Here is a 24,108-nt window from a genome sequence, read left to right on the forward strand (position 1 = left end):
GAGGTCAGGAGATTGAGACCATCCTGGCGAACACTGTGAAACCCCGTCTCTACTAAAAATACGAAAAAAAAGAAAAATTAGCCAGGCGTGGTAGTTGGCGCCTGTAGTCCCAGCTACTTGGGAGGCTGAGGCAGGAGAATGGCATGAACCCGGGGGGCAGAGCTTGCAGTGAGCAGAGATCGCCCCACTGCACTCCAGCCTGGGCAACAGAGTGAGACTCCGTCTCAAAAAAAAAAAAAAAGAGGAGTCTTCATCCACACGAAAGTAGGCAGAGCAGGGGTCCCCCAGTCACTTAGTCAACCACCCTCATGCCTGCTGTATGCCGGGGCGGGGGTCAGAGCCTGGATCTGGCCCTGCCCACAAAGGGTCAGACAAACAAATGAACATCTAAGTAGTAATTTCAGAGCTTGATGAGGGCTAGGAAGACTACAGAACACAGAGATAGGAGAGGGAGTGGTGGAGGGGGTGGCAACTTTGGCCAGGAAGTTGGAGTGGCTCTGAAAAAGTGAGGCCAGGGGGTAAAGAGAAACCATCAATGGGAGAAGAGCCTTTTCGCAGGGGGAATAGTATATGAGAAGTCCTCAAGGTAAAAATCAGCTTGGAGGGCCAGGTGCGGTGGCTCACGCCTGTAATCCCAGCACTTTGGGAGGCCGAAGCAGGTGGATCATTTGAGTTCAGGTGTTCGAGACCAGCCTGGCCAGTATGGTGAAACCCTGTATTTACTAAAAATACAAAAATTAGCTGAGCATGGTGGTGGGTACCTGTAGTCGCAGCTACTTGGGAGGCTGAGGCAGAATCACTTGAACCTGGGAGGCGGAGATTGCAGTGAGCCGAGATTGAGCCACTGCACTCCAGCCTGGGCAACAGAGTGAGGCTCTGTCTAAAAAATAAAAATAATAAAAATAAAAATCAGCTTGGAGTGTTTGTGTAGCAGACAGGGAGGGATGGGAAGCTGGAGGGAGAGGTGGGCAGGGGGTCTTATGGGCCTAGAGAGGGTTGACGTTTGTTGTTATTTTTTATTTTTATTTTTTTGAGATGGAGTCTCGCTGTGTCGCCCAGGCTGGAGTGCAGTGGCACAATCTCCACTCACTGCAAGCTCTGCCTCCCAGGCTTATGCCATTCTCCTGCCTCAGCCTCCGGAGTAGCTGGGACTACAGGCGCCCACCAACACGCCCGGAGAATTTTTTGTATTTTTAGTGGAGACTGGGTTTCACCGTGTTAGCCAGGATGGTCTTGATCTCCTTACCTCGTGATCCACCCGCCTCGGCCTCCCAAAGTGCTGGGATTACCGCGCCCGGCCTGTTGTTGTTGTTGTTGTTATTATTATTATTATTTGAGAAAAATTCTTGCTGTGTCACCCAGGCTGGAGTACAGTGGTTTGATCACAGCTCACTGCAGGCTAGCCCTCCTGGGCCAAGTGATCCTCCCACCTCAACCTCCTGAGTAGCTGGGACCATAGGCACATGCCACCAGGCCTGGCTAATGTTTACATTTTTTTTTTTTAGAGATGGGGTCTCGCTCTGTTGCCCAGGCTGGTCTCAAACTCCTGGCCTCACGTGATCCTCCCACCTCAGCCTCTCAAAGTGCTGGGATCACAGGTGTGAGCCACCACGCTTGGCCTCATTTCATGTTTGACAGAAATTGACCACCTGCCTTTGGGCTCCCTGGGCCCCTCCCCGTGTTCAGGAAGTTTCCTGAATTGGGACTACCTGGGCCAGCTTTGTCCTGGTTGTCGATCATCTGAACCGGAAAGTTCTCCTTCTGTCGGGATCAAGTTCCCCATAGTTGCAGACTCAGGAGTCCTGAGGACACGGGGCGTCTTGTCCTCCCACCCCCTCTGGGTGGAATCTTTCCGTCGCACTGTACCCACATCCCTTGCTGGAATAAATACCTTAGACTCTCCTCTGTTTGGGAACATGGATCTGGAAACTGATATGTCTTGCACACCCTGCATGACAAATAACTCATTTCCTACTGAGACTGTCAGTTCGGCTTCTAGTGACTGTGCTGTGGGAATGCTTCCCCTCTGCCTGGCCCCAGGGACCTCCCATGCATGGCATGCTCCAAGCTTGATGCCAGGTCAAAGGAGGTCTTGGTGGACCTTAGGACCAGGGGTAGCAGGAAAGGAGGGCTCACCTTCAGGCCAGAGGAAGGACGTGATTGAGGACTGTGGTAGGGTGTGGGGATGGGCTGTCTCCCAGAATCTCAGATGGCAAAACAGGCTCAGACACAAGGTGACCTGCCTGTAGTCACACAGAGAGCCAAGCCCTAACCCAGATCTCCTCGTGTCCAGCCCCTGGGTCCCCCAGTCCTCATCCCTGGCTCCTGGCCGTGACAATGGCCACTCCAGCCTCCAGTCTGCCAGTTAATTTCTGCTGCCTTGGGCAGGTGGACAGCCTGGGCTATCAGACTAGGGTTTCTTTTTGTTTGTTTGTTTGTTTTTGTTTTTTTTTTTTTTGAGATGGAGTCTTGCTCTGTTGCCCAGGCTGGAGTGCAGTGGCACGATCTCGGCTCACTGCAATCTCTGCCTCCTGAGTTCACACCATTCTGCCTCAGCCTCCCGACTAGCTGGGACTACAGGCACGTGCCACCACGACTGGCTCATTTTTTTCTATTTTTAGTAGAGATGGGGTTTCACTGTGTTAGTCAGGATGGTCTCGGTCTCCTGACCTCATGATCCGCCCATCTCGGCCTCCCAAAGTGCTGGGATTACAGGCGTGAGCCACCACGCCCGGCCCAGACTAGGGTTTCAATAGGGCCTTGCCCAACCTTGGACGGGCATGAGGGCTTAAGTGAGACAGGCGGAGCTTCAGCGGGAGCTTGAGGGGCACAGTATCATGTGGCCTGAGGGCGGCATGGACTCGGGAGTCTAAGAGGCAGTGTTTATATATTTTTTTGAGACAGGATCTCCCTCTGTCACCCAGGCTAGAGTGTAGTGGTGCGATCATAGCTCGCTGCAGCCGCAACTTCCCAGACTCAGGTGATTCTCCTAACCTCATCCCCCGAGTAGCTAGAACTACAGGTCCACACTGCCACACCTGGTTAACTTTTTATATTTTTTTGTAGAGTCCGGATCTTGCTATGTTGCCCAGGCTGGTCTCAAACTCCTAGGCTCAAGCGATCCTCCTGCTTCAGCCTCCCAAAGTGCTGGGATTTACAGGTGTGAGCCACTGTGCCTGGCCCAAGGGGCAGTTTTGAGTGCTGGCTGTCTCAGTCCTGACTGTGAGACCCTGAGTGGGGCATCTCCCTCCCTCCCTCCCTCCCTCCCTTCCTTCCTTCCTTCCTTCCTTCCTCCCTCCCTTCCCTCCCTCCCTCCTCTTCCGTTTCTCTTTCTCTCTCTCCCTCCCTCCCCCTTTCTTTTCTTTTCTCTTTTTTCTTTTCTTCTTTTCTCTTTTCTCTTCTCCTCCCTCCCTCCCTTCCTTCCGTCTTTTTTTTTTTTTTTGAGAAGGAGTCTCGCTCTTTCACCCAGGCTGGAGTGCAGTGGCGCGATCTCGGCTCACTGCAGGCTCAGCCCCCCGGGGTTCACGCCATTCTCCTGCCTCAGCCTCCCGCGTAGCTGGGACTACAGGCGCCCACCACCTCGCCCGGCTAATTTTTTTTTTTTTGTATTTTTAGTAGAGACGGGGTTTCACCGTGTTAGCCAGGATGGTCTCGATCTCCTGACCTCGTGATCCGCCCGCCTCGGCCTCCCAAAGTGCTGGGATTACAGGCGTGAGCCACCGCGCCCGGCCGCTTCTTTCTTTCTTCTTTCCTTTTTTTTTTTTTTTTGAGAAAGAGTCTCACTACTCTGTCACCCAGGCTGGAGTATAGTGGCATGATCTCAGCTCACTGCAGTCTCTGCCTCCCGGGTCCAAGTGATTCTTCTGCCTCAGCCTCTGGAGTAGCTGAGGTTACAGGTGCCTGCACCACGCCTGGCTAATTTTTGTATTCTTTTTAGAAGAGACAGGATTTCACCATGTCGGCCAGGCTAGTCTCTTTCTCTTGAGCTCACTATCCCCACCTGTAACTCCAGAAGAGTAACAGCCCCACTCCACTAGGGCCACCTGACAGCTCTGTGGGTTTTCAAAGTAATCCTTGAACACACGTGTTCTTAGCAGCAAGATTCACTATAGCCAAGCCACGGAAACAACCCAGATGTCCGTCCGCGGGTGAATGGCGAAACACAGTGTGGTCTATGCACACAATGGAATATTATTCAACCAGAAAAAGGAATGAAGTTCTGATACATGGTACAATGTGGATGGACCCGGAAAACATGCTGAGTGATAAAAGCCAGACACAAAAGGCCGCATGATTCCACTGATGTGAAATGTTCAAAATAGGCAAATCCAGAGACAGAAAGTGGTTGCCGGAGGTGGGGGCGGGGAATGGGGATTGCTCACTAGTGGGGACTGGGTTTCCTTTGGCAGGGATAGAAATGTTCTGGAAATAGATGGTGGTGATGGTTGCATAACATTGTAAATAGCCAGGCCGGGCGCGGTGGCTCAAGCCTGTAATCCCAGCACTTTGGGAGGCCGAGGCGGGCGGATCATGAGGTCAGGAGATCGAGACCATCCTGGCTAACACAGTGAAACCCCATCTCTACTAAAAATACAAAAAATTAGCCGGGTGTGTTGGCGGGCGCCTGTAGCCCCAGCTACTCAGGAGGCTGAGGCAGGAGAATGGCGTGAACCCGGGAGGCGGAGCTTGCAGTGAGCCGAGATCGCGCCACTGCACTCCAGCCTGGGGCACAGAGCAAGACTCCGTCTCAAAAAAAAAAAAAAAAAAACATTGTAAATAGCCAGGTCGGTTGTGGTGGTTCACGCCTGTAATCCCAGCACTTTGGGAGGCTGAGGCGGGAGGACCGCTTGAGCCCAGGAGTTCAAGACCCACCTGGGAAACAAAGGGAGATCATGTCTCTACAAAAAAATAATTAGCTGGGTGTGGTGGTACACACTTGTGGTCCCAACTACTTGCGGGGCTGAGGCAAGTGGATCTCTTGAGCCCAGGATCTCTTGAGGCTGCTGTGATCGGGCCATTGCACTCCAGCCTGGGCAACAGAGTGAGACCATCTCAAAACCAAACAAAAGAAACATTATGAATGTACTAAATGCTACATTGTGAAGTGTACGAAATTGAACACTTTCAAATGGTGAATTTTATAATATGTGAATTTCACCTCAATAAAAACAAATCCAGGGCTAGGCATGGTGGCTCACACCTGTAATCCCAGCACTTTGGGAGGCTGAGGCAGGCAGATCACCTGAGGTCAGGAGTTTCAGACCAGCCTGGCCAACATGGTAAAACCCTGTCTCTATTAAAAAATAGAAAAATTAGCCAGGCATGGTGGCACATGCCTGTAATTCCAGCTACTTTCGAGGCTGAAACAGGAGAATCGTTTGAACCTGGGAGGCAGAGGTTGCAGTGAGCCGAGACCAAGCCATTGCACTCCAGCCTGGGTGACAGAGCGAAACTCTGTCTTAAAAAAAAATAAAAATAAATAAATAAACCCCACCTCTACTAAAAATTCAAAAATTAGCTGGGTGTGGTGGCAGGCACCTGTAATCCCAGCTACTTGGGAGGCTGAGGCAGGAGAATCACTTGAACCCGAGAGGCGGAGGTTGTAGTGAGCTGAGATTGCACCACTACACTCTACACTATGCCTGAGCGACACAGCAAGACTCCTTCTAAAAAACAAAAATGAACAGAAAAAACCCCACAAAAACCAAACGTAGACTCAGGTGACAGGATGTTCCCGTACTCAGGCAGCTCCTCCCAGCCCCAGCCCCCTGCTCCCCACTCTTTGAGGATAGAGTTCTCTGCTTGTCCTCCACTGTTCAGCCCCCGCCAGCCTCTGAGACTCCCACAGGGAGTGCAAGTATGGCGCCCAGGGCTCGGCTCCCACCCCAGCTCAGCCTCCTCATGTGTCCTTGGGCCAACCCCCTCCCAGTCCTGGGCCTCAGTTTCCCCTTCTGAATCATGGGCCCCTTTGCCTTCCTTGGCCAGGAATTTAGTCTCCAAGATAGTGACTAGGGGTGGCAGTCCCAGTTCCCTCAGCAGCCGGATGGCGGGGAAATAAACCAAGAAGCCTGGATTCTTTCTCCACATGTTTACTTTTAAAAAATAATTGTATAAAACAGAATGAATTCTTAAGGCATATCAGAAATGCTGAGTCCCAGGCTGGGGCCCTGCCCCAGCCAGGGCTGGGACTCCGCAGTTGGGAGCTTGTCCAGCTGCCCCCTCTAATGCTCTTCTCCTCCAGGACACAGGGAGCCTCCGGAAGCACAGTAGTCCCAGTGTGTCACCTTAGGCTGACCTCTGTCCCCAGGGGTGACGTAATGCTGTCACCGTCTTGAATTCTTCATCATTTAACAGGGAGCCTAGTGTTTTCACTTTGCACATTAGGTATCTGGTCTTGCCTGTCCTACCCTGAACCTGGGTTCCCTGGGCTATGTAACACCCAGGCAGCTCTGATGCCCCTGGGTACTTGGAGGAGCTCCCAGGAAGTCCAAGCCTGCGCCAGGAATCTCTGGCTTTCAGTCTTCAAAGGCTGGAGCGGCTGCCCCTGCCACCCACAGACTCCACATAGCTCTGACAACCTGCTTTCCTGAACGCCTCATCCCTGGGTCCTTTCACCCACCGGACCTCACTGTGTGGCCTCAACTCTGAGGCACCTGCCCTCTGAACCCCCAATTCAACAATAAACGGGGTGGATTCCAAACATCACTCAGCTCTGACCTTCTCTGACCTTTCTTCCTCATTCATCTGCCTGCTGAGCTCCTATTCATACTCCAAAGCTTCAGCTAAAATGCCCTTTCTGCAAGGACGCCTTCTCTGCTTCCTGTCTGGACTCACAGCTGCAGGTCTCTTCTTCTGGTTCTGTGATGCTGGAACTGTCTATGTCTGGCTCTGTTTCTCCCAGACTGAAGGCTCCTGGGGGATTCCAGCACCGCCAACAGGCTGGCAAGACAGGTTATTAAACAGTCTCTCGGATACTGCACTGGGCATTCAATGCCTCACAAGGACAGCGGTCCAGATAAGTCAGATTCCAGCCGGGCTCTTCCTCTGTCCCATGTGATATCCGAAAGGCCCCGCCTCACTCTGACACTTGGTTCCCCAACTTCGATGCAGTCGGGGAGGTCAGCCCTTGGTCCAGCCGCTCCCCCACAGTCACGGTGGCTGAAAGCTGGTGTGCAACCTCATTCCTCGAGGGGTCCCTGTGCCGTTCAGCAAGTCATGCAGCGCGGCCTCATGTCCCCCGAGGGTGGGTTTGGATCCTCCTAAGAGAAATGTTCCTATTAAGCCTCAGGGGACACTGGAAACAGAAATTCAGAAATACCGCTCCCCATCCAGCCATCTCCCAACTCCCACCCTTGACCAGGGAAGAGGCCATCGGGAGGTGGTGTCTACGGCAGACTGGGGTGCAAGGAGGGTTTTGGAGCTGAGTGTATACTGTCCCTTGGTATCCACAGGGGATTGGTTCCAGGAACCCTGTGGATACCAAAATCCACAGATGCTCAGGTCCCTGATATAAAATGGCCTAATATTTGCAAATAGTCTAAGCCCATCCTCCTGTGTACTTTATTTTTATTTCATTTTATTTTTCGAGACAGAGTCTCGCTTTCTCACCCAGGCTGGAATGCAGTGGCACGATCTTGGCTCACTGCAACCTCTACCTCCTGGGTTCAAGCGATTCTCCTGCCTCAGCCTCCTGAGTAGCTGGGATCACAGGTGGACGCCACCACGCCTGGCTAATTTTTGTATTTTTGGTAGAGACCTGGTTTCACCATGTTGGCCAGGCTGGTCTCAAACTCCTGACCTCAAGTCATCTGCCCACCTCAACCTCCCAAAGTGCTGGGATTACAGGCATGAGCCACTGCGTCCAGCCCTCCCATGTACTTTAAATCTCTTCTAGATTACCTGTAATACTTTATGGCCGGGTGTGGTGGCTCACGCCTGTAATCCTAGCATTCTGGGAGGCCAAGGCAGGCAGATCACCTGAGGTCAGGAGTTCGAGACCAGCCTGGCCAACATGGCAAAACCCCGTCTCTACTAAAAAATACAAAAATTAGCTGGGCATGGTGGTGGATGCCTGTAATCCCAGCTACTCGGGAGGCTGAGACAGGGAGAATCGCTTGAACCCAGGAGGTGGAGATTGCAGTGAGCCGAGATTGTGCCACTGCACTCCAGCCTGGGTGACACAGCAAGACTCCATCTCAAAAAAAAAAAAAAAAAAAAAAAAAAAAAAAAAAAATATATATATATATATACACACACACACACACAATATAAATGCTATTTAATCGCTGTTATACTGCATTATTACTATTAGTAGTAGTATTGAGATGAGGTCTTGTTTTGTCTCCCAGACTGGAGTGTGTAGTAGCACAATCATTGCTCACTGCAGCCTCAAACTCCTGGGCTCAAGCGATCCTCCTGTCTCAGCCTCCTGACCATAGATGGGCTCCACCATGCCTGGGTAATTTTGTATTATTTGCAGTAGAGATGGGGGTCTTGCTATGTTACCCAGGTTGGTCTTATACTCCTGGCCTCAAGCGGTCCTCCCATCTTGGCCTCTCAAAGTGCTGGGATTACAGGCATGAGCCACCGCACCCAGCCTATCATATTTTTAATCTGTATTATCCACGTATGTATTTATTTTTCAAATGTCTCTGACCCATGTTTGGTTGAATCTGCAGATTCCAAACCAGCTAACGTAGAGGGCCGACTGTATGTAGAGAAATTCCATCGACAATTAAAATCCACTGCCAGTCAGGTGCAGTGGCTCACGCCTGTAATCCCAGCACTTTGGCGAGGCCAAGGTGGGAGGATCATTTGAGCCCAGGAGTTCAAGACCAGCCTGGACAACATAGTGAGACCCCATTTCTACAAAAAATACAAAAATTGGCCGGGCGTGGTAGCTCACGCATATAATCCCAGCACTTTGGGATGCTGAGGCAGGCGATCACCTGAGGTCAGGAGTTCGAGACCAGCCTGACCAACATGGTGAAACCCCGTCTCTACTAAAAATACAAAAATTAGCCACACGTGGTGGCTAACACCTGTAATCCCAACTACTCGGAAGGCTAAGGCAGGAGAATCACTTGTACCAGGGATGCGGAGGTTGAAGTGAGCTGAGATCGCACCATTGCACTCCAGCCTGGGTGACAAGACTGAAACTCCATCTCAAAAAGCAAAGCAAAACAAAACAAAGCACAAAAATTAGCAGGACGTGGTGGCATGCGCCTGTAGTCCCAGCTAGTCAAGAGGCTGAGGTGAAAGGATTGCTTGAGCCCGGGAGGTCGAGGCTGCAGCGAGCTATGATTATGCCACTGCACTCCAGCCTGGGTAACAGAGCAAGACCCTGTCTAAAAAAACAAAAAACAAAAAAACCCATCTACTATGTCTGCCACCCCACCAAGGCTCCCACGGTCCAGAGAGGCATGGGTGGTTCTCAGACCCCTGAGCTCACCTCAGAGTACAGGGGTGGCGGGCGGTAGCGGAACTCTTGGATGTAGGCAAAGAACGGGCCTTCAAGGCTCATGTCGGGGTCCTGCGGAAGTGGGAAGGGGCTCTGCCCCAAGGCTGCTTCCTCGGTGTCGGCTACCACCTCCGAGTACTCAGGAGGAGCTGGAAGCGAGAGACAGGGTGGGTGAGGTTGGCAGGAGAGAGCCCTGCTCCAAGGGACCAGGGGCCAGGAGCTGGCTTATGCCAGCTCTGGGGCTGCCAGGCTGTATGTCCTTTGGTTGGGATTCCAGGAGACTCGTGGTGAGAGAGTTGACCCGGCATCCACCTCTCCATGTATCCACCCACCCTCTGCATGCAAGCAGGGTGGGAGCTTACCCTCAGGCCGCTCCGGCAAGGCCCCCAGCCTCCAGTCCAGCAGGAAGCTGGCATGGCTGCCCACACTGGAGGAACGGCTGCCAAAAGGGTGCAAGGGAATGGTGCCGATCACCAGTGGCAGCTCCAGCAGCAGCTTGGACGTTCCCGGGATATCCACACAGACCTGGAGGAAGGAACCATAAGGGAGGGTGCCCAGGCAGCCTCCCCCACCCCCACCTCCCTTCTATGCCTGGGGAGACTAAGGCCTCAGCTTCCCCCAGTCTGAGGGAATACAGGGTGAATGTAGCCAATGTCCCCCAGGGCCAGCAGAATGCCCTACCTTGAGTGCGTAGTCCACATGTAGAACGCGGCAGTGCAGGATGGAAGGACCCACTGGGGGGATCCGCAGTGCCCGGCCCTGCCACAGCGCCCGCTGCCCGGGGCCCACTGGCTCGCCCGCGAGGCTGGCCACCACCGCCCGTTTCTGCTTTCGGGCGCCTCGGGCCATGAACGTCTGTGTCTGCACCACAGCTGCCCGAGGCAGCACAGGACGTGTGGAGCCATTGTCGATCTCGGCAAAGACAGGGATGACCTCTCCTGCAGCAAGGAGCAGTGGGGCCTCAGTTTCCCCTCCTGCAGCCCCAACACCAGCCCCTGTCTCGACCCAGTCCGGTCTGCCTACCTGGGGTGTAGCCCTTGCGGTCGATCTTGGCCGAAAGGGAGACAAGGCCACGGTTACAGTACCAGGATCGGGCAACCTTTTCCCGAGCCCCCGCTTGAGGTGCCTGTCGGTGTAGAGGAAAGTGACATGGATGAGTCACTTTGTGCAAACCACAGGCGCTGTGGAGCTTCCAAACCACCCCCAGCTGAGGGAGGACTTTGGGCAGGGCTTGGTTTCTTTTTAACAATCCAGGAACTATCCGTTAAATAGAGCCAGGGACACAACCCATCTTATAAAGCCAGAAATGAAATGTATAAGCCAAGTGTTTGGTGTGTAATTCGCACTTGGTAAGCCCTAGCTGTGGTCTATTTCACAGAAGAGGCATCTGAGGCTCAGAGAGGGCTTCAAGACACTTGCCCAGAGTCACACGGCAAATGGGTGCAGATCCCAGTGGATTCCACACGCATTCCCACACCTGCCTCCCTCCCTGCCAGGGCCCACCTATGACCTCCATCTTATTGGTTGGTGTCACCTAGCAGCCAGGCCCCTTCCTACAATACTCCTATCCTACCTCCCCAAGGGTGGCCACTCACCAGCAGGGCTGGCGTGTTGATGTCCACAGGCTCGATGACAGTGAACACCTTCCTTGCCCGGCGTGCTGGGACCCAGGGCCGGTGCAGGGTGGCCTTGATACAGTAGCGGACACTACCGTGTTTGCCCTCGAAGGATGTCACCAGGGTCCTAGGGTGGAGGGATGAGACTTCAGGGGGCAAGATACAGAGACAAGCAGGCAGGGAGAAGGAGACACAGACACTCCGGGGGCCTCCCACGGGGAGAGTCTTGGGGCTCAGAGGTGCCCAGATACCCAGTATTGGAGGTACAAATCTGGAAGGGGCTGCAGGCTTAGGGCAACCCTGCACCCCAGAGGACTTACGGGGGCAGCTGGAAGCTGAACAGGAACTCATGGCGCCCAGGAGGCAGCGTCGTGGTCGTCCCGGTATCTGCGGGTGGGAGCAAAAGGAGGCGACTGAGCGGTTGCGCTGGGGTCCCAGGGCTGACGGAGGCACCCGCCGTCCAGGTGGTGGGAGGCACACAACCGATGCACACAGCAGGGGTCCCCCATCCGTACCTGGCGCCAGGAGCGTGGCGCGGTGGCTCACAACCTCCACGCGTTCACTGTAGCTCTGCGTGTAAGCCGTGCTCGAGCCCGCGCTGCGCGACTCGGTCCAGTGCACGTGGGCGCGGCCCCGCGCGCGCAGCCTCAGGGCACCCACGCGCGCGGCGCTTGCCAGCTCCAGCAGCACCCGGCCCGCCACGGCCTGGCCGCCGCTAAACACGGGCTCGACGCCCGCGGTCGCGCCGTCCAACTGCACTGAGAACACTTTCACCTTGTTGAATAGCATCGCGCCCAGGGTGCGAACCCACGACACGCGGAACCTGGTCTCGAACCCGCGAACCGGCAGCTCAAGAAGCCGACGCTGCAGCCTCAGAACGCAAAATCGCCGTCAACGCGCAAGCGCGCTCACAAACCAGAGCAGAAAATCCCCGCGCCGTGCGTCGGCGCCGCTTTTATACGGCAGGGCGGGGGGGGGTGGGGTCACCGTCTCTCCCCCGCCCCCGGAAGGGACTCCACCAATAGCGCGATAAGGGGCGTGGCTCTGCCCAGGCGTGGAGCAAAATAACAAACGCCCCTGCTCACCGCCGGCTGCCCCCTTCCCTTGCGGACCCAGGGGAGAAACTGAAGCCCTTAGGCGGCCAGAGCTGGCCTCTCGCGGACCCCGGGGGCAAAGAGGGGAAAAAGAGGTCCCGAGGCAGAGCCCAGGCCTGAGGTCACCTAGCAGAGCCTTCAGCTTCTCGGCTTAATTCGCTCACCAGCAGCCCCTCGTAGACGTGACTCGAGGCATGTCCAGCCCGATTTGGGGCGGGGGACTCTCGCCCCAGTTGAGGGCCAGAGAGCCTATGACTGTTCCAGGCCTGTTTCCCCCGCTATGCAAAGGGAGAAGTGGAGGAGGTGGGTGGGACCGCCCTCCACACTGGTGCCTGCTGCACCCCTTCCCTGATTCAAGTCCCGCTTAGCTGGTGGCTCTGGGCAAATGACAACCTCTTGGAGCCTCAGTTTCCACCTCTGTAGAGCCGGGAGAAAGTAATAATCAGTCCTGACCTCAGAAGGTTATGCATGGGTCATCGTGCAGCCCCAGCTGGACTCCTCCAAGAGCCTCGCTCCCCGGTCATCAACCAGCTCTTGACATACCTGATGTTCCCTTCCCAATTTTCAGCCTCTGGCAAACCCTACCTTCCCCGCAGCCCTTGTGCCTGCTCCAGTCATCCTCAGCCCCCGTCCCGCCACAGAGCTGAATGCAGGGGACGCTCGGGCACCCCCAGGTCCACAGCTGCGGTGTGGCCTCGGGACGGCGTGACCTCTCTCTGGGCTTCAGTTTCCCCAAAGAAAAGTCGCATGGAGTTTCTCCAGCGGTAGTTGCCTCTGCGTCGTCTGCGGGACGCTGTCGCCCTCTCGTGGCAGCGGAGTGCGCTGCCGCTGAACCCATCCCCTGCCCTGACTGTCCGCCTCTGACTGAGCCTGGCTCAGGAGACCACGAGACTTCCACCACCTCAGTGAGGTGTGTGGGTGTGGAGGGGGCGGTCATAAACAAACACGGTCACCCGCAGTCCTTGATGGGGATCAGAACAGGAACGAAGGAGTTGGAGGCACAGTGATCAGCCTGGAAGGCTGCCTGGGAGGATGGGTCTTTGGAATTGAAAGGAAGGCCTGGGACATTAGGCCAGGTTTCAGTGGATACTAGAGGGGAGACAGTAGGCCGTTAAGTCCGGGAGGATAAGCGGGATGAGGTAACCCTGAAGGGAATACTGAGCCAGCGCCTCCCTCAATTCATTTCACAGATGGACCCCAGAGGCCCAGAGAGGGGTGGGGTTCTGCCCGAGGTCACACAGCAGCTCCACTGAACTCGCTCCTCCAGTGTCACTGTTTTTTTCCTTAAATGTTTAACAATTTTTTTTTTTTTTTTTTTTTTTTTGAGACGGAGTCTCGCTCTGTCGCCCAGGCTGGAGTGCAGTGGCGCAATCTCGGCTCACTGCAAGCTCCGCCTCCCAGGTTCACGCCGTTCTCCTGCCTCAGCCTCTCCGAGTAGCTGGGACTACAGGCGCCCGCCACCACGCCCGGCTAATTTTTATGTATTTTTAGTAGAGACGGGGTTTCACCGTGGTCTCGATCTCCTGACCTCGTGATCCGCCCGCCTCGGCCTCCCAAAGTGCTGAGATTACAAGCATGAGCCACCGCGCCCGGCCGCCAAATGTTTAACAATTTTTTAATTTTCTTTTCTTTTCTTTTTTTTTTTTTGAGACAGGATCTCACTCTGTCGCCCAGGCTGGAGTGCAGTGGTGCCATCTAGGCTCACTGCAACCTCTGCCTCCCTTCCACCTCAGCCTCCCAAGTAGCCGGGATTACAGGTGTGTACCACCACGCCCGACTAATTTTTGTATTTTTTGTAGAGATGGGGTTTCACTATGTTGCCCAGGCTGTCTGACTCAGCTCTGCCGCCCAGGCTGGTACGTGGCCAGCCGATTTTTTTTTTTTTTTTTTTTTTTTTTGCAGTGTTGCGCCATCTCGGCTCACTGCAACCTCCACCTTCCGGGTTCCAGCGATTCTCCTGCCTTAGCCCCCTGGGTAGCTGGGAGAATTTAAAAATTAGCCCAGCTTGGCCGGGCGCAGTGGCTCACGCCTGTAATCCCAGCACTTTGGGAGGCCGAGGCAGGCGGATCACCTGAGGTCAGGAGTTCGAGACCAGCTTGACCAACATGGAGACACCCCGTCTCTACTAAAAATACAAAATTAGCCGGGTGTGGTGGCGCATGCCTGTAATCCCAGCTATTTGGGAGGCTGAGGCAGGAGAATTACTTGAACCTGGGAGGTGGAGGTTGCAGTGAGGCGAGATCACGCCATTGCACTCCAGCCTGGGCAACAAGAGTGAAATTCCACCTAAAAAAAAAAAAAAAGTTAGCCCGGCTAATTTTTGTATTTTTAGTAGAGACGGGGCTTCACCATGTTGGCCAGGCTGGTCTTGAACTCCTGACCTCAAGTGATCCTCCTGCCTCGGCCTCCCAAAGTACTGGGATTACAGGCGTGAGCCACTGCGCCCAGCCAATTTTTATGTATTTTAAGAGATGGGGGCCGGGCATGGTGGCTCATGCCTGTAAGCCAAGCATTTTGGAAGGCCGAGGCGGGTAGATCACCTGAGGTCAGGAATTCGTGACCAGCCTGCCCAACATGGTGAAACCCGTCTCTACTAAAAATACAAAAATTGGCCGGGCACGGTGGCTCTACTAAAAATACAAAAAATTAGCCGGGCATGGTGGCGGGTGCCTGTAGTCCCAGCAACTCAGGAGGCTGAGGCAGGAGAATGGCGTGAACCCGGGAGGCAGAGCTTGCAGTGAGCCCAGATGGCGCCACTGCACTCCAGCCTGGGCAACAGAGGGAAACTCCATCTCAAACAAATAAAAATAAAAATAAAAATTAGCCAGCGTGTTGGCGGGTGCCTATAATCCCAGCTACTCGGGAGGCTGAGGCAGGAGAATCACTGGAACCCGGGAGGCAGAGGTTGCAGTGAGCCGAGATTGCGCCGGTGCCACTGCACTCCAGCCTGGGTGACAGAGCGAGACTCTGTCTCAAAAAAAAAAAAAAAGTTAGCTGGGTGTGGTGGTGGCCACCTGTAGTCCCAGCTACTCAGGAGGCTGAGGTTGCAGAATCGCTTGAACACGGGAGGCAGAGGTTGCAGTGAGCCGAGATCGTGCCACTGCACTCCAGCCTGAGCAACAGAGTAAGACCCTGTCTCAAAAACAAAAACAAACAAACACAAAAACAGGGTGGGGGGTGGGAGGTCTTGCTATGTTGCCCGGGCTGGCCTCTAACTTAGCTCAAGCAATCCTTCCGCTTCAGCCTCTGTGGTAGCTGGGACCACAGGTGGACTCACCAGGCTCGCCTCGCCAGTGTTTTTCGTTTGTTTGTTTTTGTTTTTGAGACGGAGTTTTGCTCTGTTGCCCAGGCTGGAGTGCAGTGGTGCCATCTCAGCTCACTGCAACCTCCGCCTGCCGGGTTCAAGCAATTCTTCTGCCTCAGCCTCCCCAGTAGCTGGGATTTCAGGCGCCCACCAGAATGCCCGGCTAATTTTTTTATTTTTAGTGGAGACAAAGTTTCACCATGTTGGCCAGGCTGGTCGTGAACTCCTGACCTCAGGTAATCCGCCCGCCTCAGCCTCCCAAAGTGCTGGGATTACAGGCGTGAGCCACTGCACCCAGCTGCCTCTCCAGTGTTTTAAGGAAGTCGCCGTTGAGTGTCTGGGACGGCCGGCCTTCGGGTGAAAGCGGTCCCAATAGTTCTGAGTCGCAGGGGAAGGGAAGTGCCTCCAGCGCCCCTTCCTGCCCCGCCTCACCACACTTGCTCCTGTTTCCACTGCTGGGGAGGGAAGGGTCCCCCGCACCTGTGGCTCCTGTGTGCCCAAAGCTTCTATTGCCCGCAGCGCTGGGAAAAAAGTGGGGCTGTCGGGAATCTGAGCTGCCTCCCTCCCGGCCCATTTTACAGACGGGTATAGTGAGTTCTGGCTTGGCCCGGAGGAATAGTCAGGGCGGCCTAGAGAGGATGATGCCCTCCCGCAGCCACACAGTAGGGTGTGAGGCTATGGACCACCTCCTTCTGTGACCACTGGCTCGCTGGTGACCAGCTGTGTGGCCTCCGGGTGCTTGGGGTGCGAGAAGGACTGAGGTTAGGGGAAGAGTAGGGACCTGCCCAAGACCCAGACTCCCAGGAGAATGTGACCCCACTTCATCTCTTCCCCTCTGGGATGCATTTCCATCTCCTCACCGGGAAATGCTACCAGACCCCCAACCCTACCCCAGGGAAAAACTCACCGCTGGAGACCCTGTGGGGTAAACTGAGGTGGGGCCCTGGGTAACACGAGTTGGGGGCCTTCTCTGAGAATCAGGGACTCCAGGCTTGGGATCAACGGAGACACTGGGGTCCACCAGGGAGATCTCCCATTCTATTTCCCAGGGGTTTCCTGGACTCTAATAGGAGGGTCCCCCTGCTTTGAAAGGGGGCTGCCCACCGCACAGCCTCTAAGTCGAGGGCGTCTGGCTCCAGAGAAGCGAACACCCAGACCCTGGGTAGACGTTCCCGGTTAGTGGGGGTCCTGAACAGGGCGCGGTGGGTGTCCAGGCTGTAGTGCAGTGGTGCCATCTCAGCCCATTACAACCTCTACCTCCCAGGCTCAAGCGATCTTCCTTCCCACTTCAGCCTGTAGCTGGGACTCCAGGCGCGCGCCACTAAGCCTGGCTAATTTTTGTAGTTTTTGGACACATGGGGTTTCACCAAGTCGCCCAGGCTAGTCTTGAACTCCTGACCTGTGGGAGGGTCAGGACCCCGGGAAGGGTCCTTGAAAAGGATCACCCGACCGCAGAGGTTCTAAGTTGAAAGGCTTTTGGCCCTGAAGAGGGTCCCGGCCGAGGGGGTCCTGGCTGCTGCGGGGGCGGCGCGACTAGTGTCTCACCTCGGAGCAGCAGCTGCCGACGCCGCAGGTAGGTCTCCGCGGCCGCGTAGTCGCTGGATACGGCGTTGACGCCCACGCTGCGACCCTCCAACCAGTGGGTGGCTGCCCCGCCGCGCGCCTTCACCTCGAGCGCTCGCACCCGCAGCGGGGCCGCCGCCTCCAGCAGCACCCGGCCGCACAGCCGCTCCCCGCCGCGGTAGGCGCCGCCCGGGCCCCGCGCCAGCTCCAGCGCAAAGCTGCGCACGCCCCCACGGCGCATGGCGCGCGGCTGGGGACACGGCCTGGACACGCGGCGAGGAGGCGCACGGCCGGGGCGCGCCTGCAGATCCCCGGGGTTTCCGCGTTCCCCCGTCGCGTCCCCCGAGCTTCCTCCGGGCCCCCCCGGCGAACTTGGGCCGGCGCCGTTGTCCCAGGGCGGGCGCGTCGTCGGCGAACTTCCTGGTCCTCTGCATCCGCCCCCGTGACGCACACGGGCCGCCAGGGACTGGCCGCCCGCGTACCCGCGCTGTTGACTTTGCCATCCTCGGAGATGGGCGGGCCCTGTTTTTGTAGGGTCGGCGCTGTTGAATCAGAGGCAGGCAGGAGCGGAGGTGGCTGGGGAGGCACCGAGGCGGCCGCAGATCTCAGCCCTATGGTCTCATTCGCACCCCCCCGCCACGCCCAGAACCCGGCACCGCCTCAGCCTCCCTGTCATTGTCACTTCTTGGCTGTCCCCCAAACAAAATCCACCTAGAGTAGCCCTCTTCGCCTCCGCACTGGGCTGTTCCGCTACCAGATCCGTTCTCCCACCCATCTCGCCCACGCCCAAATGCCACTTCCTCAGAGTCTCCTTGCCACCTCTGGCCTTGTTTACTTTTCTCTTTGTTTTTTCCTTCCTTCCTTCCTTTCTTCCTTCCTTTTCTTTTTTTTTTCTTTCTTTCTTTCTTTCTTGCCTTGTTTACTTTTCTCTTTCTTTCTCTCTCTTTTTTAAAGACAGAGTCTCGCTCTGTCGCCCAGGCCAGGGCACAGTAGCGTGATCCTGGCTCACTGCAATCTCCACCTCCCTGTTTCTAGCAATTCTCAAGTCTCCTGAGTACCTGGGACGACAGGAGTCATCCACGCCCAGCTAATTTTTGTATTTTTAGTAGAGATGGGGTTTCATCATGTTGGCCAGGCTGGTCTCTAACTCCTGACCTCCGATGATCCTCCCACCTCAGCCTCCCGAAGTACTGGGATTACAGGCGTGAACTACCACGCCAGGCCTGTTTATAACTTTATGGCTTTGGGTTTTTTTTTTTTTTTAAGTACTATGGGTTTACTGTGCCTCTGCCATCAGACCTGGGAGCTACCACTGGCACGGAAGTTACACCCACGGATGTTCCTGAACTGAGCCCTGGGTTCTCACCCTGAAGTACAGCCCCTTTCCTTCTCAGGCCTTAGTTTCCCCAGCCAGACAACAGGGTAGAAAGGATGAGTCCTGCCAAAGACTCTGATGTGATCCCTCAGGCGGGAAGGAACATTTATTGAGCACCTACCAGTTGCCTGGCCCTTTTTAGGGAGTTCTAGTTAAATAGACTGTCACCCCATTTTACAGATGAAATAACCGAGGCCCCAGAGGGGCAGCCACTGCCCAGAGTCACCCAGCAGTTGGCAGAGTCAGGACTCGAACCCCAGTCTGACCAGCATCTCCTCATACCCTTCTCGTGCCTGGGCCCAAGCTGGTCATTCATGCACCAGCCACGGCCTAGTTATCTCATTGAGCCAGGCGATGGATGACCTTATCAGAGGCTGCCAGGACCTGGGGCTCCTCAGCTATGCACAGCATCGTCTCCCCAGGAGCCAGGTCTCCTCGCCCCACCCAGGGCTCAGCATCTGCCAAGTAAGTGCCTGCTGCTCCCAGCACCCAAGCCCATGGCCTCCAGGGACCTTTCTGATTCTACCTGTGTCTGGAACCCTCCCCTCTAGCCCACCCCTGAAGGATCTCTCTGACCTTTGGATGTCACCAAATACCCCCTCCTCCTGACGTCCCCATGGCTCCTCCATGGAGTCCCTTCCACGAAGTCCAGGTTCTTTTTTTTCTCACTGCAACCTCCACCTCCTAGGTTCAAGTGAGTCTCCTGCCTCAGCCTCCCGAGTAGCTGGGATTACAGGCGTGCACCACCACGCCCAGCTAATTTTTATACTTTTAGTAGAGACAGGGTTTCACCATGTTGCCCAGGCTGGTCTTGAAATCCTGACCTCAGGTGATCCGCCCGCCTTACCGTCCCAAAGTGCTGGGATTACAGGTGTGAGCCACTGCGCCCAGCCAGTCCGGTTCTTTACTTTGGCCTAGGGGATTTCCAGTTTGAATGCACCATCCCTTCTCGAAGTGTGGTCCCAGGTAGGTAGATTCACCTCTCTGGGCCTCAGTTCCCCCCCATCCCACCGTGGTCAAGTTCTGATGAGGAATCAGTGTGGTAATTGACATTATCACATTCTCTGTAGACAGCAGGTGCTCAATACAAATCTCACAAAAACCCAAATGACCTTCCTCACCGAGGTCACCTCCCCCATGGGCCCTGCTGGGGCCTGGCACACAGTGGGTGTCCATCAACGCGGTTAGTTGAAGGGGAGAGATGCTTCCGGCCAGGGCTGGGCCACGCTCTCTGCGGGATCTCAGCACCAGGTGGAGCTGGTACAGGTGTCCCTAGAGTTGTCCCTCACTGAGCTCCAGCCCAGAGGGAGAGGGGAGTTCTAGGCTAGGATTCTAGGCTAGGCCGGTGATGGGAACAGGTTTTTTTGATTCCCACATTCATCTTGGTACCTGGGGCTGGGGGTCTGCCTCCTGGGACATCACCAGTGCCTTCCAGCCACGCACACAGGCAGCCACTAGGCGGGTCCTGCTTTATTCAGAACCAGCACGGACCCCTCCCCGGGCTGCTCCATGCCCACCGGGGGCCTGGGGAGAGTCGGGGGACCAGGTGACCAGAGGAAGCTCCGGGCTCCCCTGCCCTCACCCATGGTCCAGCCCTGCCCTCTGCCTGGGCAGTCTGGGCGGGGCAGGCCTCAGTCCACTCAGCCTGACTCAGCGTCGGCTTCTTGAACTCCAAGAGGCGCCACTGTACAAGGCTTCCCGGAGGTGGCGGCCACACGATGGCCAAGATTTAGGGGTCTGGTGGCGGGCAGGGCCGTCACCCGCAGTCCGAGGGGGCCACGGGCGTCCACCGGCAGGGGGAGCTCCGGGCTGCCTGGTCTTGGGGGCCGGGGCTGGGCCGGGGAGGCAGGGGAGGCGGGGGCGGGCGTATGGCTTGGGCGATGAGGCCGGGCAGGGCCTGTAGAGAGGCACCCAGCGCATCCAGGCGGCTTTCCAGGGTGGCCAGACGGGCCTCCAGCTCCTCGTGCTGAGCGTGCAGCTCCGATACAAGGTCGTACATAACACTTTGGGTCTGCCGGAGACAGAGAGGGGCAGGAGAGAGGCGCCGCTGAGTGAGAGAGGAAAGGACGATACCACGACACCAATGACAGAGAGGGACAGCCCACATGCTCCAGGTGGGTGGCGGCCGCTAATGGGGCCCATGTGAGGGGTGGCTGGGAGGACACCCCCAGCCCCAGAGGTCCCTTGCTGGGCCCAGGGAAGGATTGGAGAGTGGATGAGGGGAGAGACTGGTCTTTTCTTTTTTTTTTTTCTTTGAGACAGAGACTCTCTCTGTCACCTACACTGGAGTGCAGTGGCCCAATCTCGGCTCACTACAACCTCCTCTTCCCGGGAGGTGCCCAGCCTAAAAGACAGGTTTTTTTTTTTTTTTTTTGAGACGGAGTCTCGCTCTGTCACCCAGGCTGGAGTGCAGTGGCGCGATATCGGCTCACTGCAAGCTCCGCCTCCCGGGTTCCCGCCGTTCTCCTGCCTCAGCCTCTCCGAGTAGCTGGGACTACAGGTGCCCGCCACCACGCCCGGCTAATTTTTTTGTATTTTTAGTAGAGACGGGGTTTCACCGTGGTCTCGATCTCCTGACCTCGTGATCCGCCCGCCTCGGCCTCCCAAAGTGCTGGGATTACAAGCGTGAGCCACCGCGCCCGGCCAAAAGACAGGTCTTAAATGCCAAGCTCAGCTGGGTGTGGTGGCTCACGCCTGTAATCCCAGCACTTTGGGAGGCCGAGGCAGGCGAATCGCCCGAGGTCAGGAGTTTGAGACCAGTTTGGTCAACATGGCGAAACCCCATCTCTACTAAAAATACAAAATTTAGCTGGGCCGTGGTGGTGGGAGCCTGTCATCCCAGCTACTCGGGAGGCTGAGGCAGGAGAATCGCTTGAACCCAGGAGGTGGAGGTTTCAGTGAGCCTGAGTGACAGGAAAATCCGTCTCAAAAAAAAAGAAAGAAAGCCAAGTTCAGGGCTGGCAGGCCTGGGAAAGGCCTAGTGAGGTCCTGGGTGGAGGGACATGGCCAAAGCTGCCCTGGGGGTCTAGTGGCCACAGGGCACACGCAGCCACAGGCGGTGCTCAAGTGGTACCCACAGACCTGGGGGATGTTTGGGGCTGACGTTGCTCCAGGCTGGGGAACAGCAGAAGCCTGGGGACATGGCCACCTAGGAGGAAGAGGTGGGGGGACCCTGCTCAGTGGTGAACTGCCACCCTTCCCATTAGGCTGGGGAGGGCACAGGGGTCTGATGAGGAAGGTGACTGCCTTGAGAATCTGACACAATCACAGACTGGGAACACGACAGCCACAATTACTGTTACAGCAGCCAGTGGGGCGTCCCCACCACCTCAACTGCCCGGTTCTGGCACTGTCCCCCTATGTGCAGGGGAGGCCGGCCAGACAGGGACAGTCCTGGGTGCAGACACCACTCTGGCCACCAGGTGGCACTAGAACATCACTCCACGGCTCTGAGCGCAGCTGGGTCAGGACACCGGTTTGCCACCCCACGGCGGCCTCCGTGGGAGGATGGAGGCAGTAGTGGAAGGAAGACAGGACAGGACGAGGTGCCCACCCCAGCTCCTCTGTCCTCTCACTCCCAGCCTCTTCCTCCCAGCTTCCCCCACTGTGCCCCCTACCCTTTTCCCTCCATCACTGCAAGGCAGACCCTACTCCGAGTGCAAACACCTCGTGGGGGCTGCCCCTCTTAGCACCACTGACCTCACCCTGGCCTCTCTCATGCGCCACAGTCCCCAGAGCCAGAGGGTGACACCTGGAGGCCAGAGCATCATCCAGCCTTCGGGTGGTTCTTTTTAGTCTTTTCTAAGGTTTAAAATTTTTATTTTTATTTTTATTTTTGAGACTGAGTCTCGCTCTTGTCATCTAGGCTGGAGTGCAGAGGCATGATCTCGGCTCACTGCAACCTCCACCTCCTGGGTTCAAGTGACTCTCCTGCCTCAGCCTCCCGAGTAGCTGGGATTACAGGCGCCCGCTACCACACCCGGCTAATTTTTGTACTTTTAGTGGAGACAAAGTTTCACCATGTTGGCCAGACTGGTCTTGAACTCCTGACCTCAGGTGATCCGCCCGCCTTTGCCTCCCAAAGTGCTCGGATTACAGGGATGAGCCACTACACCCAGCCTTAAAATTTTATTTTTTAGAGACAGAGTCTTGCTCTGTCTCCCAGGCTGGAGTGCGGTGGTGCAATCACAGCTCACTGTAGCCTTTACACCCCGGGCTCAAGCGATCCTCCCACCTCAGCCTCCTGCTAATTTTTTTTTTTTTTTTTTTTTTGTAGCGATGGAGTTTTGCCATGTTGCCCAGGCTAGTCTTGAATTCCTGAGCTCAAGTGATCCTCCCTCCTGAACTTCCCAAAGTGCTAGGATTACAGGCATGAGCCACTGCACCTGGCCTGATTTTCTTAATATTTTCCTTTCTCTACCGTACCTTATTGTAAGAATACAGTATATAATATATATACAAAACACATGTGAATCAACTGTTTATCAATAAGGCTTTTGGTCAATGGTAGGCTATCAGTAGTTAAATTTGGGGTGAGGGGGCGTCAAAAGTTATATGAGGCTGGGCACAGTGGCTTATGTCTGTAATCCCAGCACTTTGGGAGGCCAAAGCAGGTGGATTACTTGAAGTCAGGAGTTCAAGACCAGCCTGGCCAACATGGTGAAACCCCATCTCTACTAAAAGTACAAAAAGTAGCCAGGCGTGGTGGCATGCACCTGTAATCCTAGCTACTCAGGAGGCTGAGGCAGGAGAATACCTTAAACCTAGGAGGGAGGCTGCATTGAGCTGAGATTGCACCTCTGCACTCCAGCCTGGGCAACAGAGTGAGACTTTGTCTCAAAAAGAAAAAAAGAAGTTATATGGGAATATTTGACTTTTAAGGGGTCAGCACCCCGTAACCCCCGTGTTGTTCGAGAGTTAACTGTGTATCTTCAGGGGTCTAGAATATGTTTTTCTCTCTGTGAGATTCTTTTCTGGGTGCGGTGGCTCACGCCTGTATTCCCAGCACTTTGGGAGGCCAAGGTGGGAGGATCACTTGAGCTCAGGAGTTTGAGACCAGCCTAGGCAACATGGTGAAACCCCATCTCTACAAAAAATACAAAAATTAGCAGGACCTGATGGTGTGCGCCTGTAGTCTCAGCTACCTGGGAGGATGAGGTGGGAGGACTGCTTGAGCCTGTGGAGGTTGAGGCTGCGGTGAGCCATGATTTTGCCACTGCACTCTAGCCTGTACCACAGAGCAAGACTCTGTCTCAGAAAAAAAAAAAAGATTCCCTTCCAAATTAAATTTATTGTAGGTTAATATTAAGCTAGATTACATTCTCTTCCTAGTGATGGAGGAAGTGAGTCCAAAATGCACTGGGGACAAGAAATAAAATAGAATGGGACTTAACATTTTCTAAAGATAACATGAAATTAGCCTCAGGCTGACTGACAGATCAGGGGATGTAGCCACTGAACAAAAGCTATTTTCTGAAACTATGTCATTGGTCAGAAGGGAATTCAAATCAGTGTTGCAAAGATCTCAAGCACTTGATTAATTGCAACTGGTCCAATGACACATCTTCCAGTGGAAGAATTCAAAAAGCGGGAAATGGGCTGGGCACAGTGGCCCACGCCTGTAATCCCAACACTTTGGGAGGCTGAGGGGGGTGGATCACTTAAGGTCAGGAGCTCGAGACCAGTCTGGCCAACAT

General features: G+C 55.3%; 2 protein-coding genes across 8 annotated transcripts in view; both read right to left on the reverse strand.

Annotated features, from left to right (window-relative positions):
• Positions 1-6,073: 6,073 nt before the first annotated feature.
• Positions 6,074-17,463, reverse strand: ARRDC2 (arrestin domain containing 2). 2 transcript variants are annotated; one of them, XM_030820438.1, is made up of 8 exons: positions 17,020-17,463; positions 11,397-11,463; positions 11,056-11,203; positions 10,484-10,586; positions 10,142-10,398; positions 9,823-9,985; positions 9,452-9,609; positions 6,074-7,259 (listed from the first exon to the last, which is right to left on the reverse strand). In XM_030820438.1, the coding sequence occupies exons 1-8, from the start codon at positions 17,276-17,278 to the stop codon at positions 7,206-7,208; spliced, it is 1,209 nt and encodes a 402-aa protein (XP_030676298.1). In that variant the 5' UTR covers positions 17,279-17,463; the 3' UTR covers positions 6,074-7,205. The 2 variants fall into 2 exon arrangements, with proteins under 2 accessions (XP_030676298.1, XP_030676297.1); XM_030820437.1 differs by lacking the exon at positions 17,020-17,463 and adding an exon at positions 11,592-13,009.
• Positions 17,464-19,456: 1,993 nt separating this feature from the next.
• Positions 19,457-24,108, reverse strand: part of KCNN1 (potassium calcium-activated channel subfamily N member 1) — a 48,343-nt gene continuing 43,691 nt past the window's right edge. For 5 of the 6 annotated variants that reach the window (XM_003275822.4, XM_030820436.1, XM_030820435.1 and 2 more), the window contains one exon: positions 19,457-20,423. In XM_003275822.4, the coding sequence (XP_003275870.1) occupies positions 20,169-20,423 (255 nt within the window). In that variant the 3' untranslated portion in view covers positions 19,457-20,168. The remainder of the gene's footprint in view (positions 20,424-24,108) is intronic. The other variant, XR_004031992.1, reaches the window with a different exon arrangement.

The sequence above is a fragment of the Nomascus leucogenys genome, chromosome 10 (assembly GCF_006542625.1).
Source record: "Nomascus leucogenys isolate Asia chromosome 10, Asia_NLE_v1, whole genome shotgun sequence".
Lineage (NCBI taxonomy): Eukaryota > Metazoa > Chordata > Mammalia > Primates > Hylobatidae > Nomascus > Nomascus leucogenys.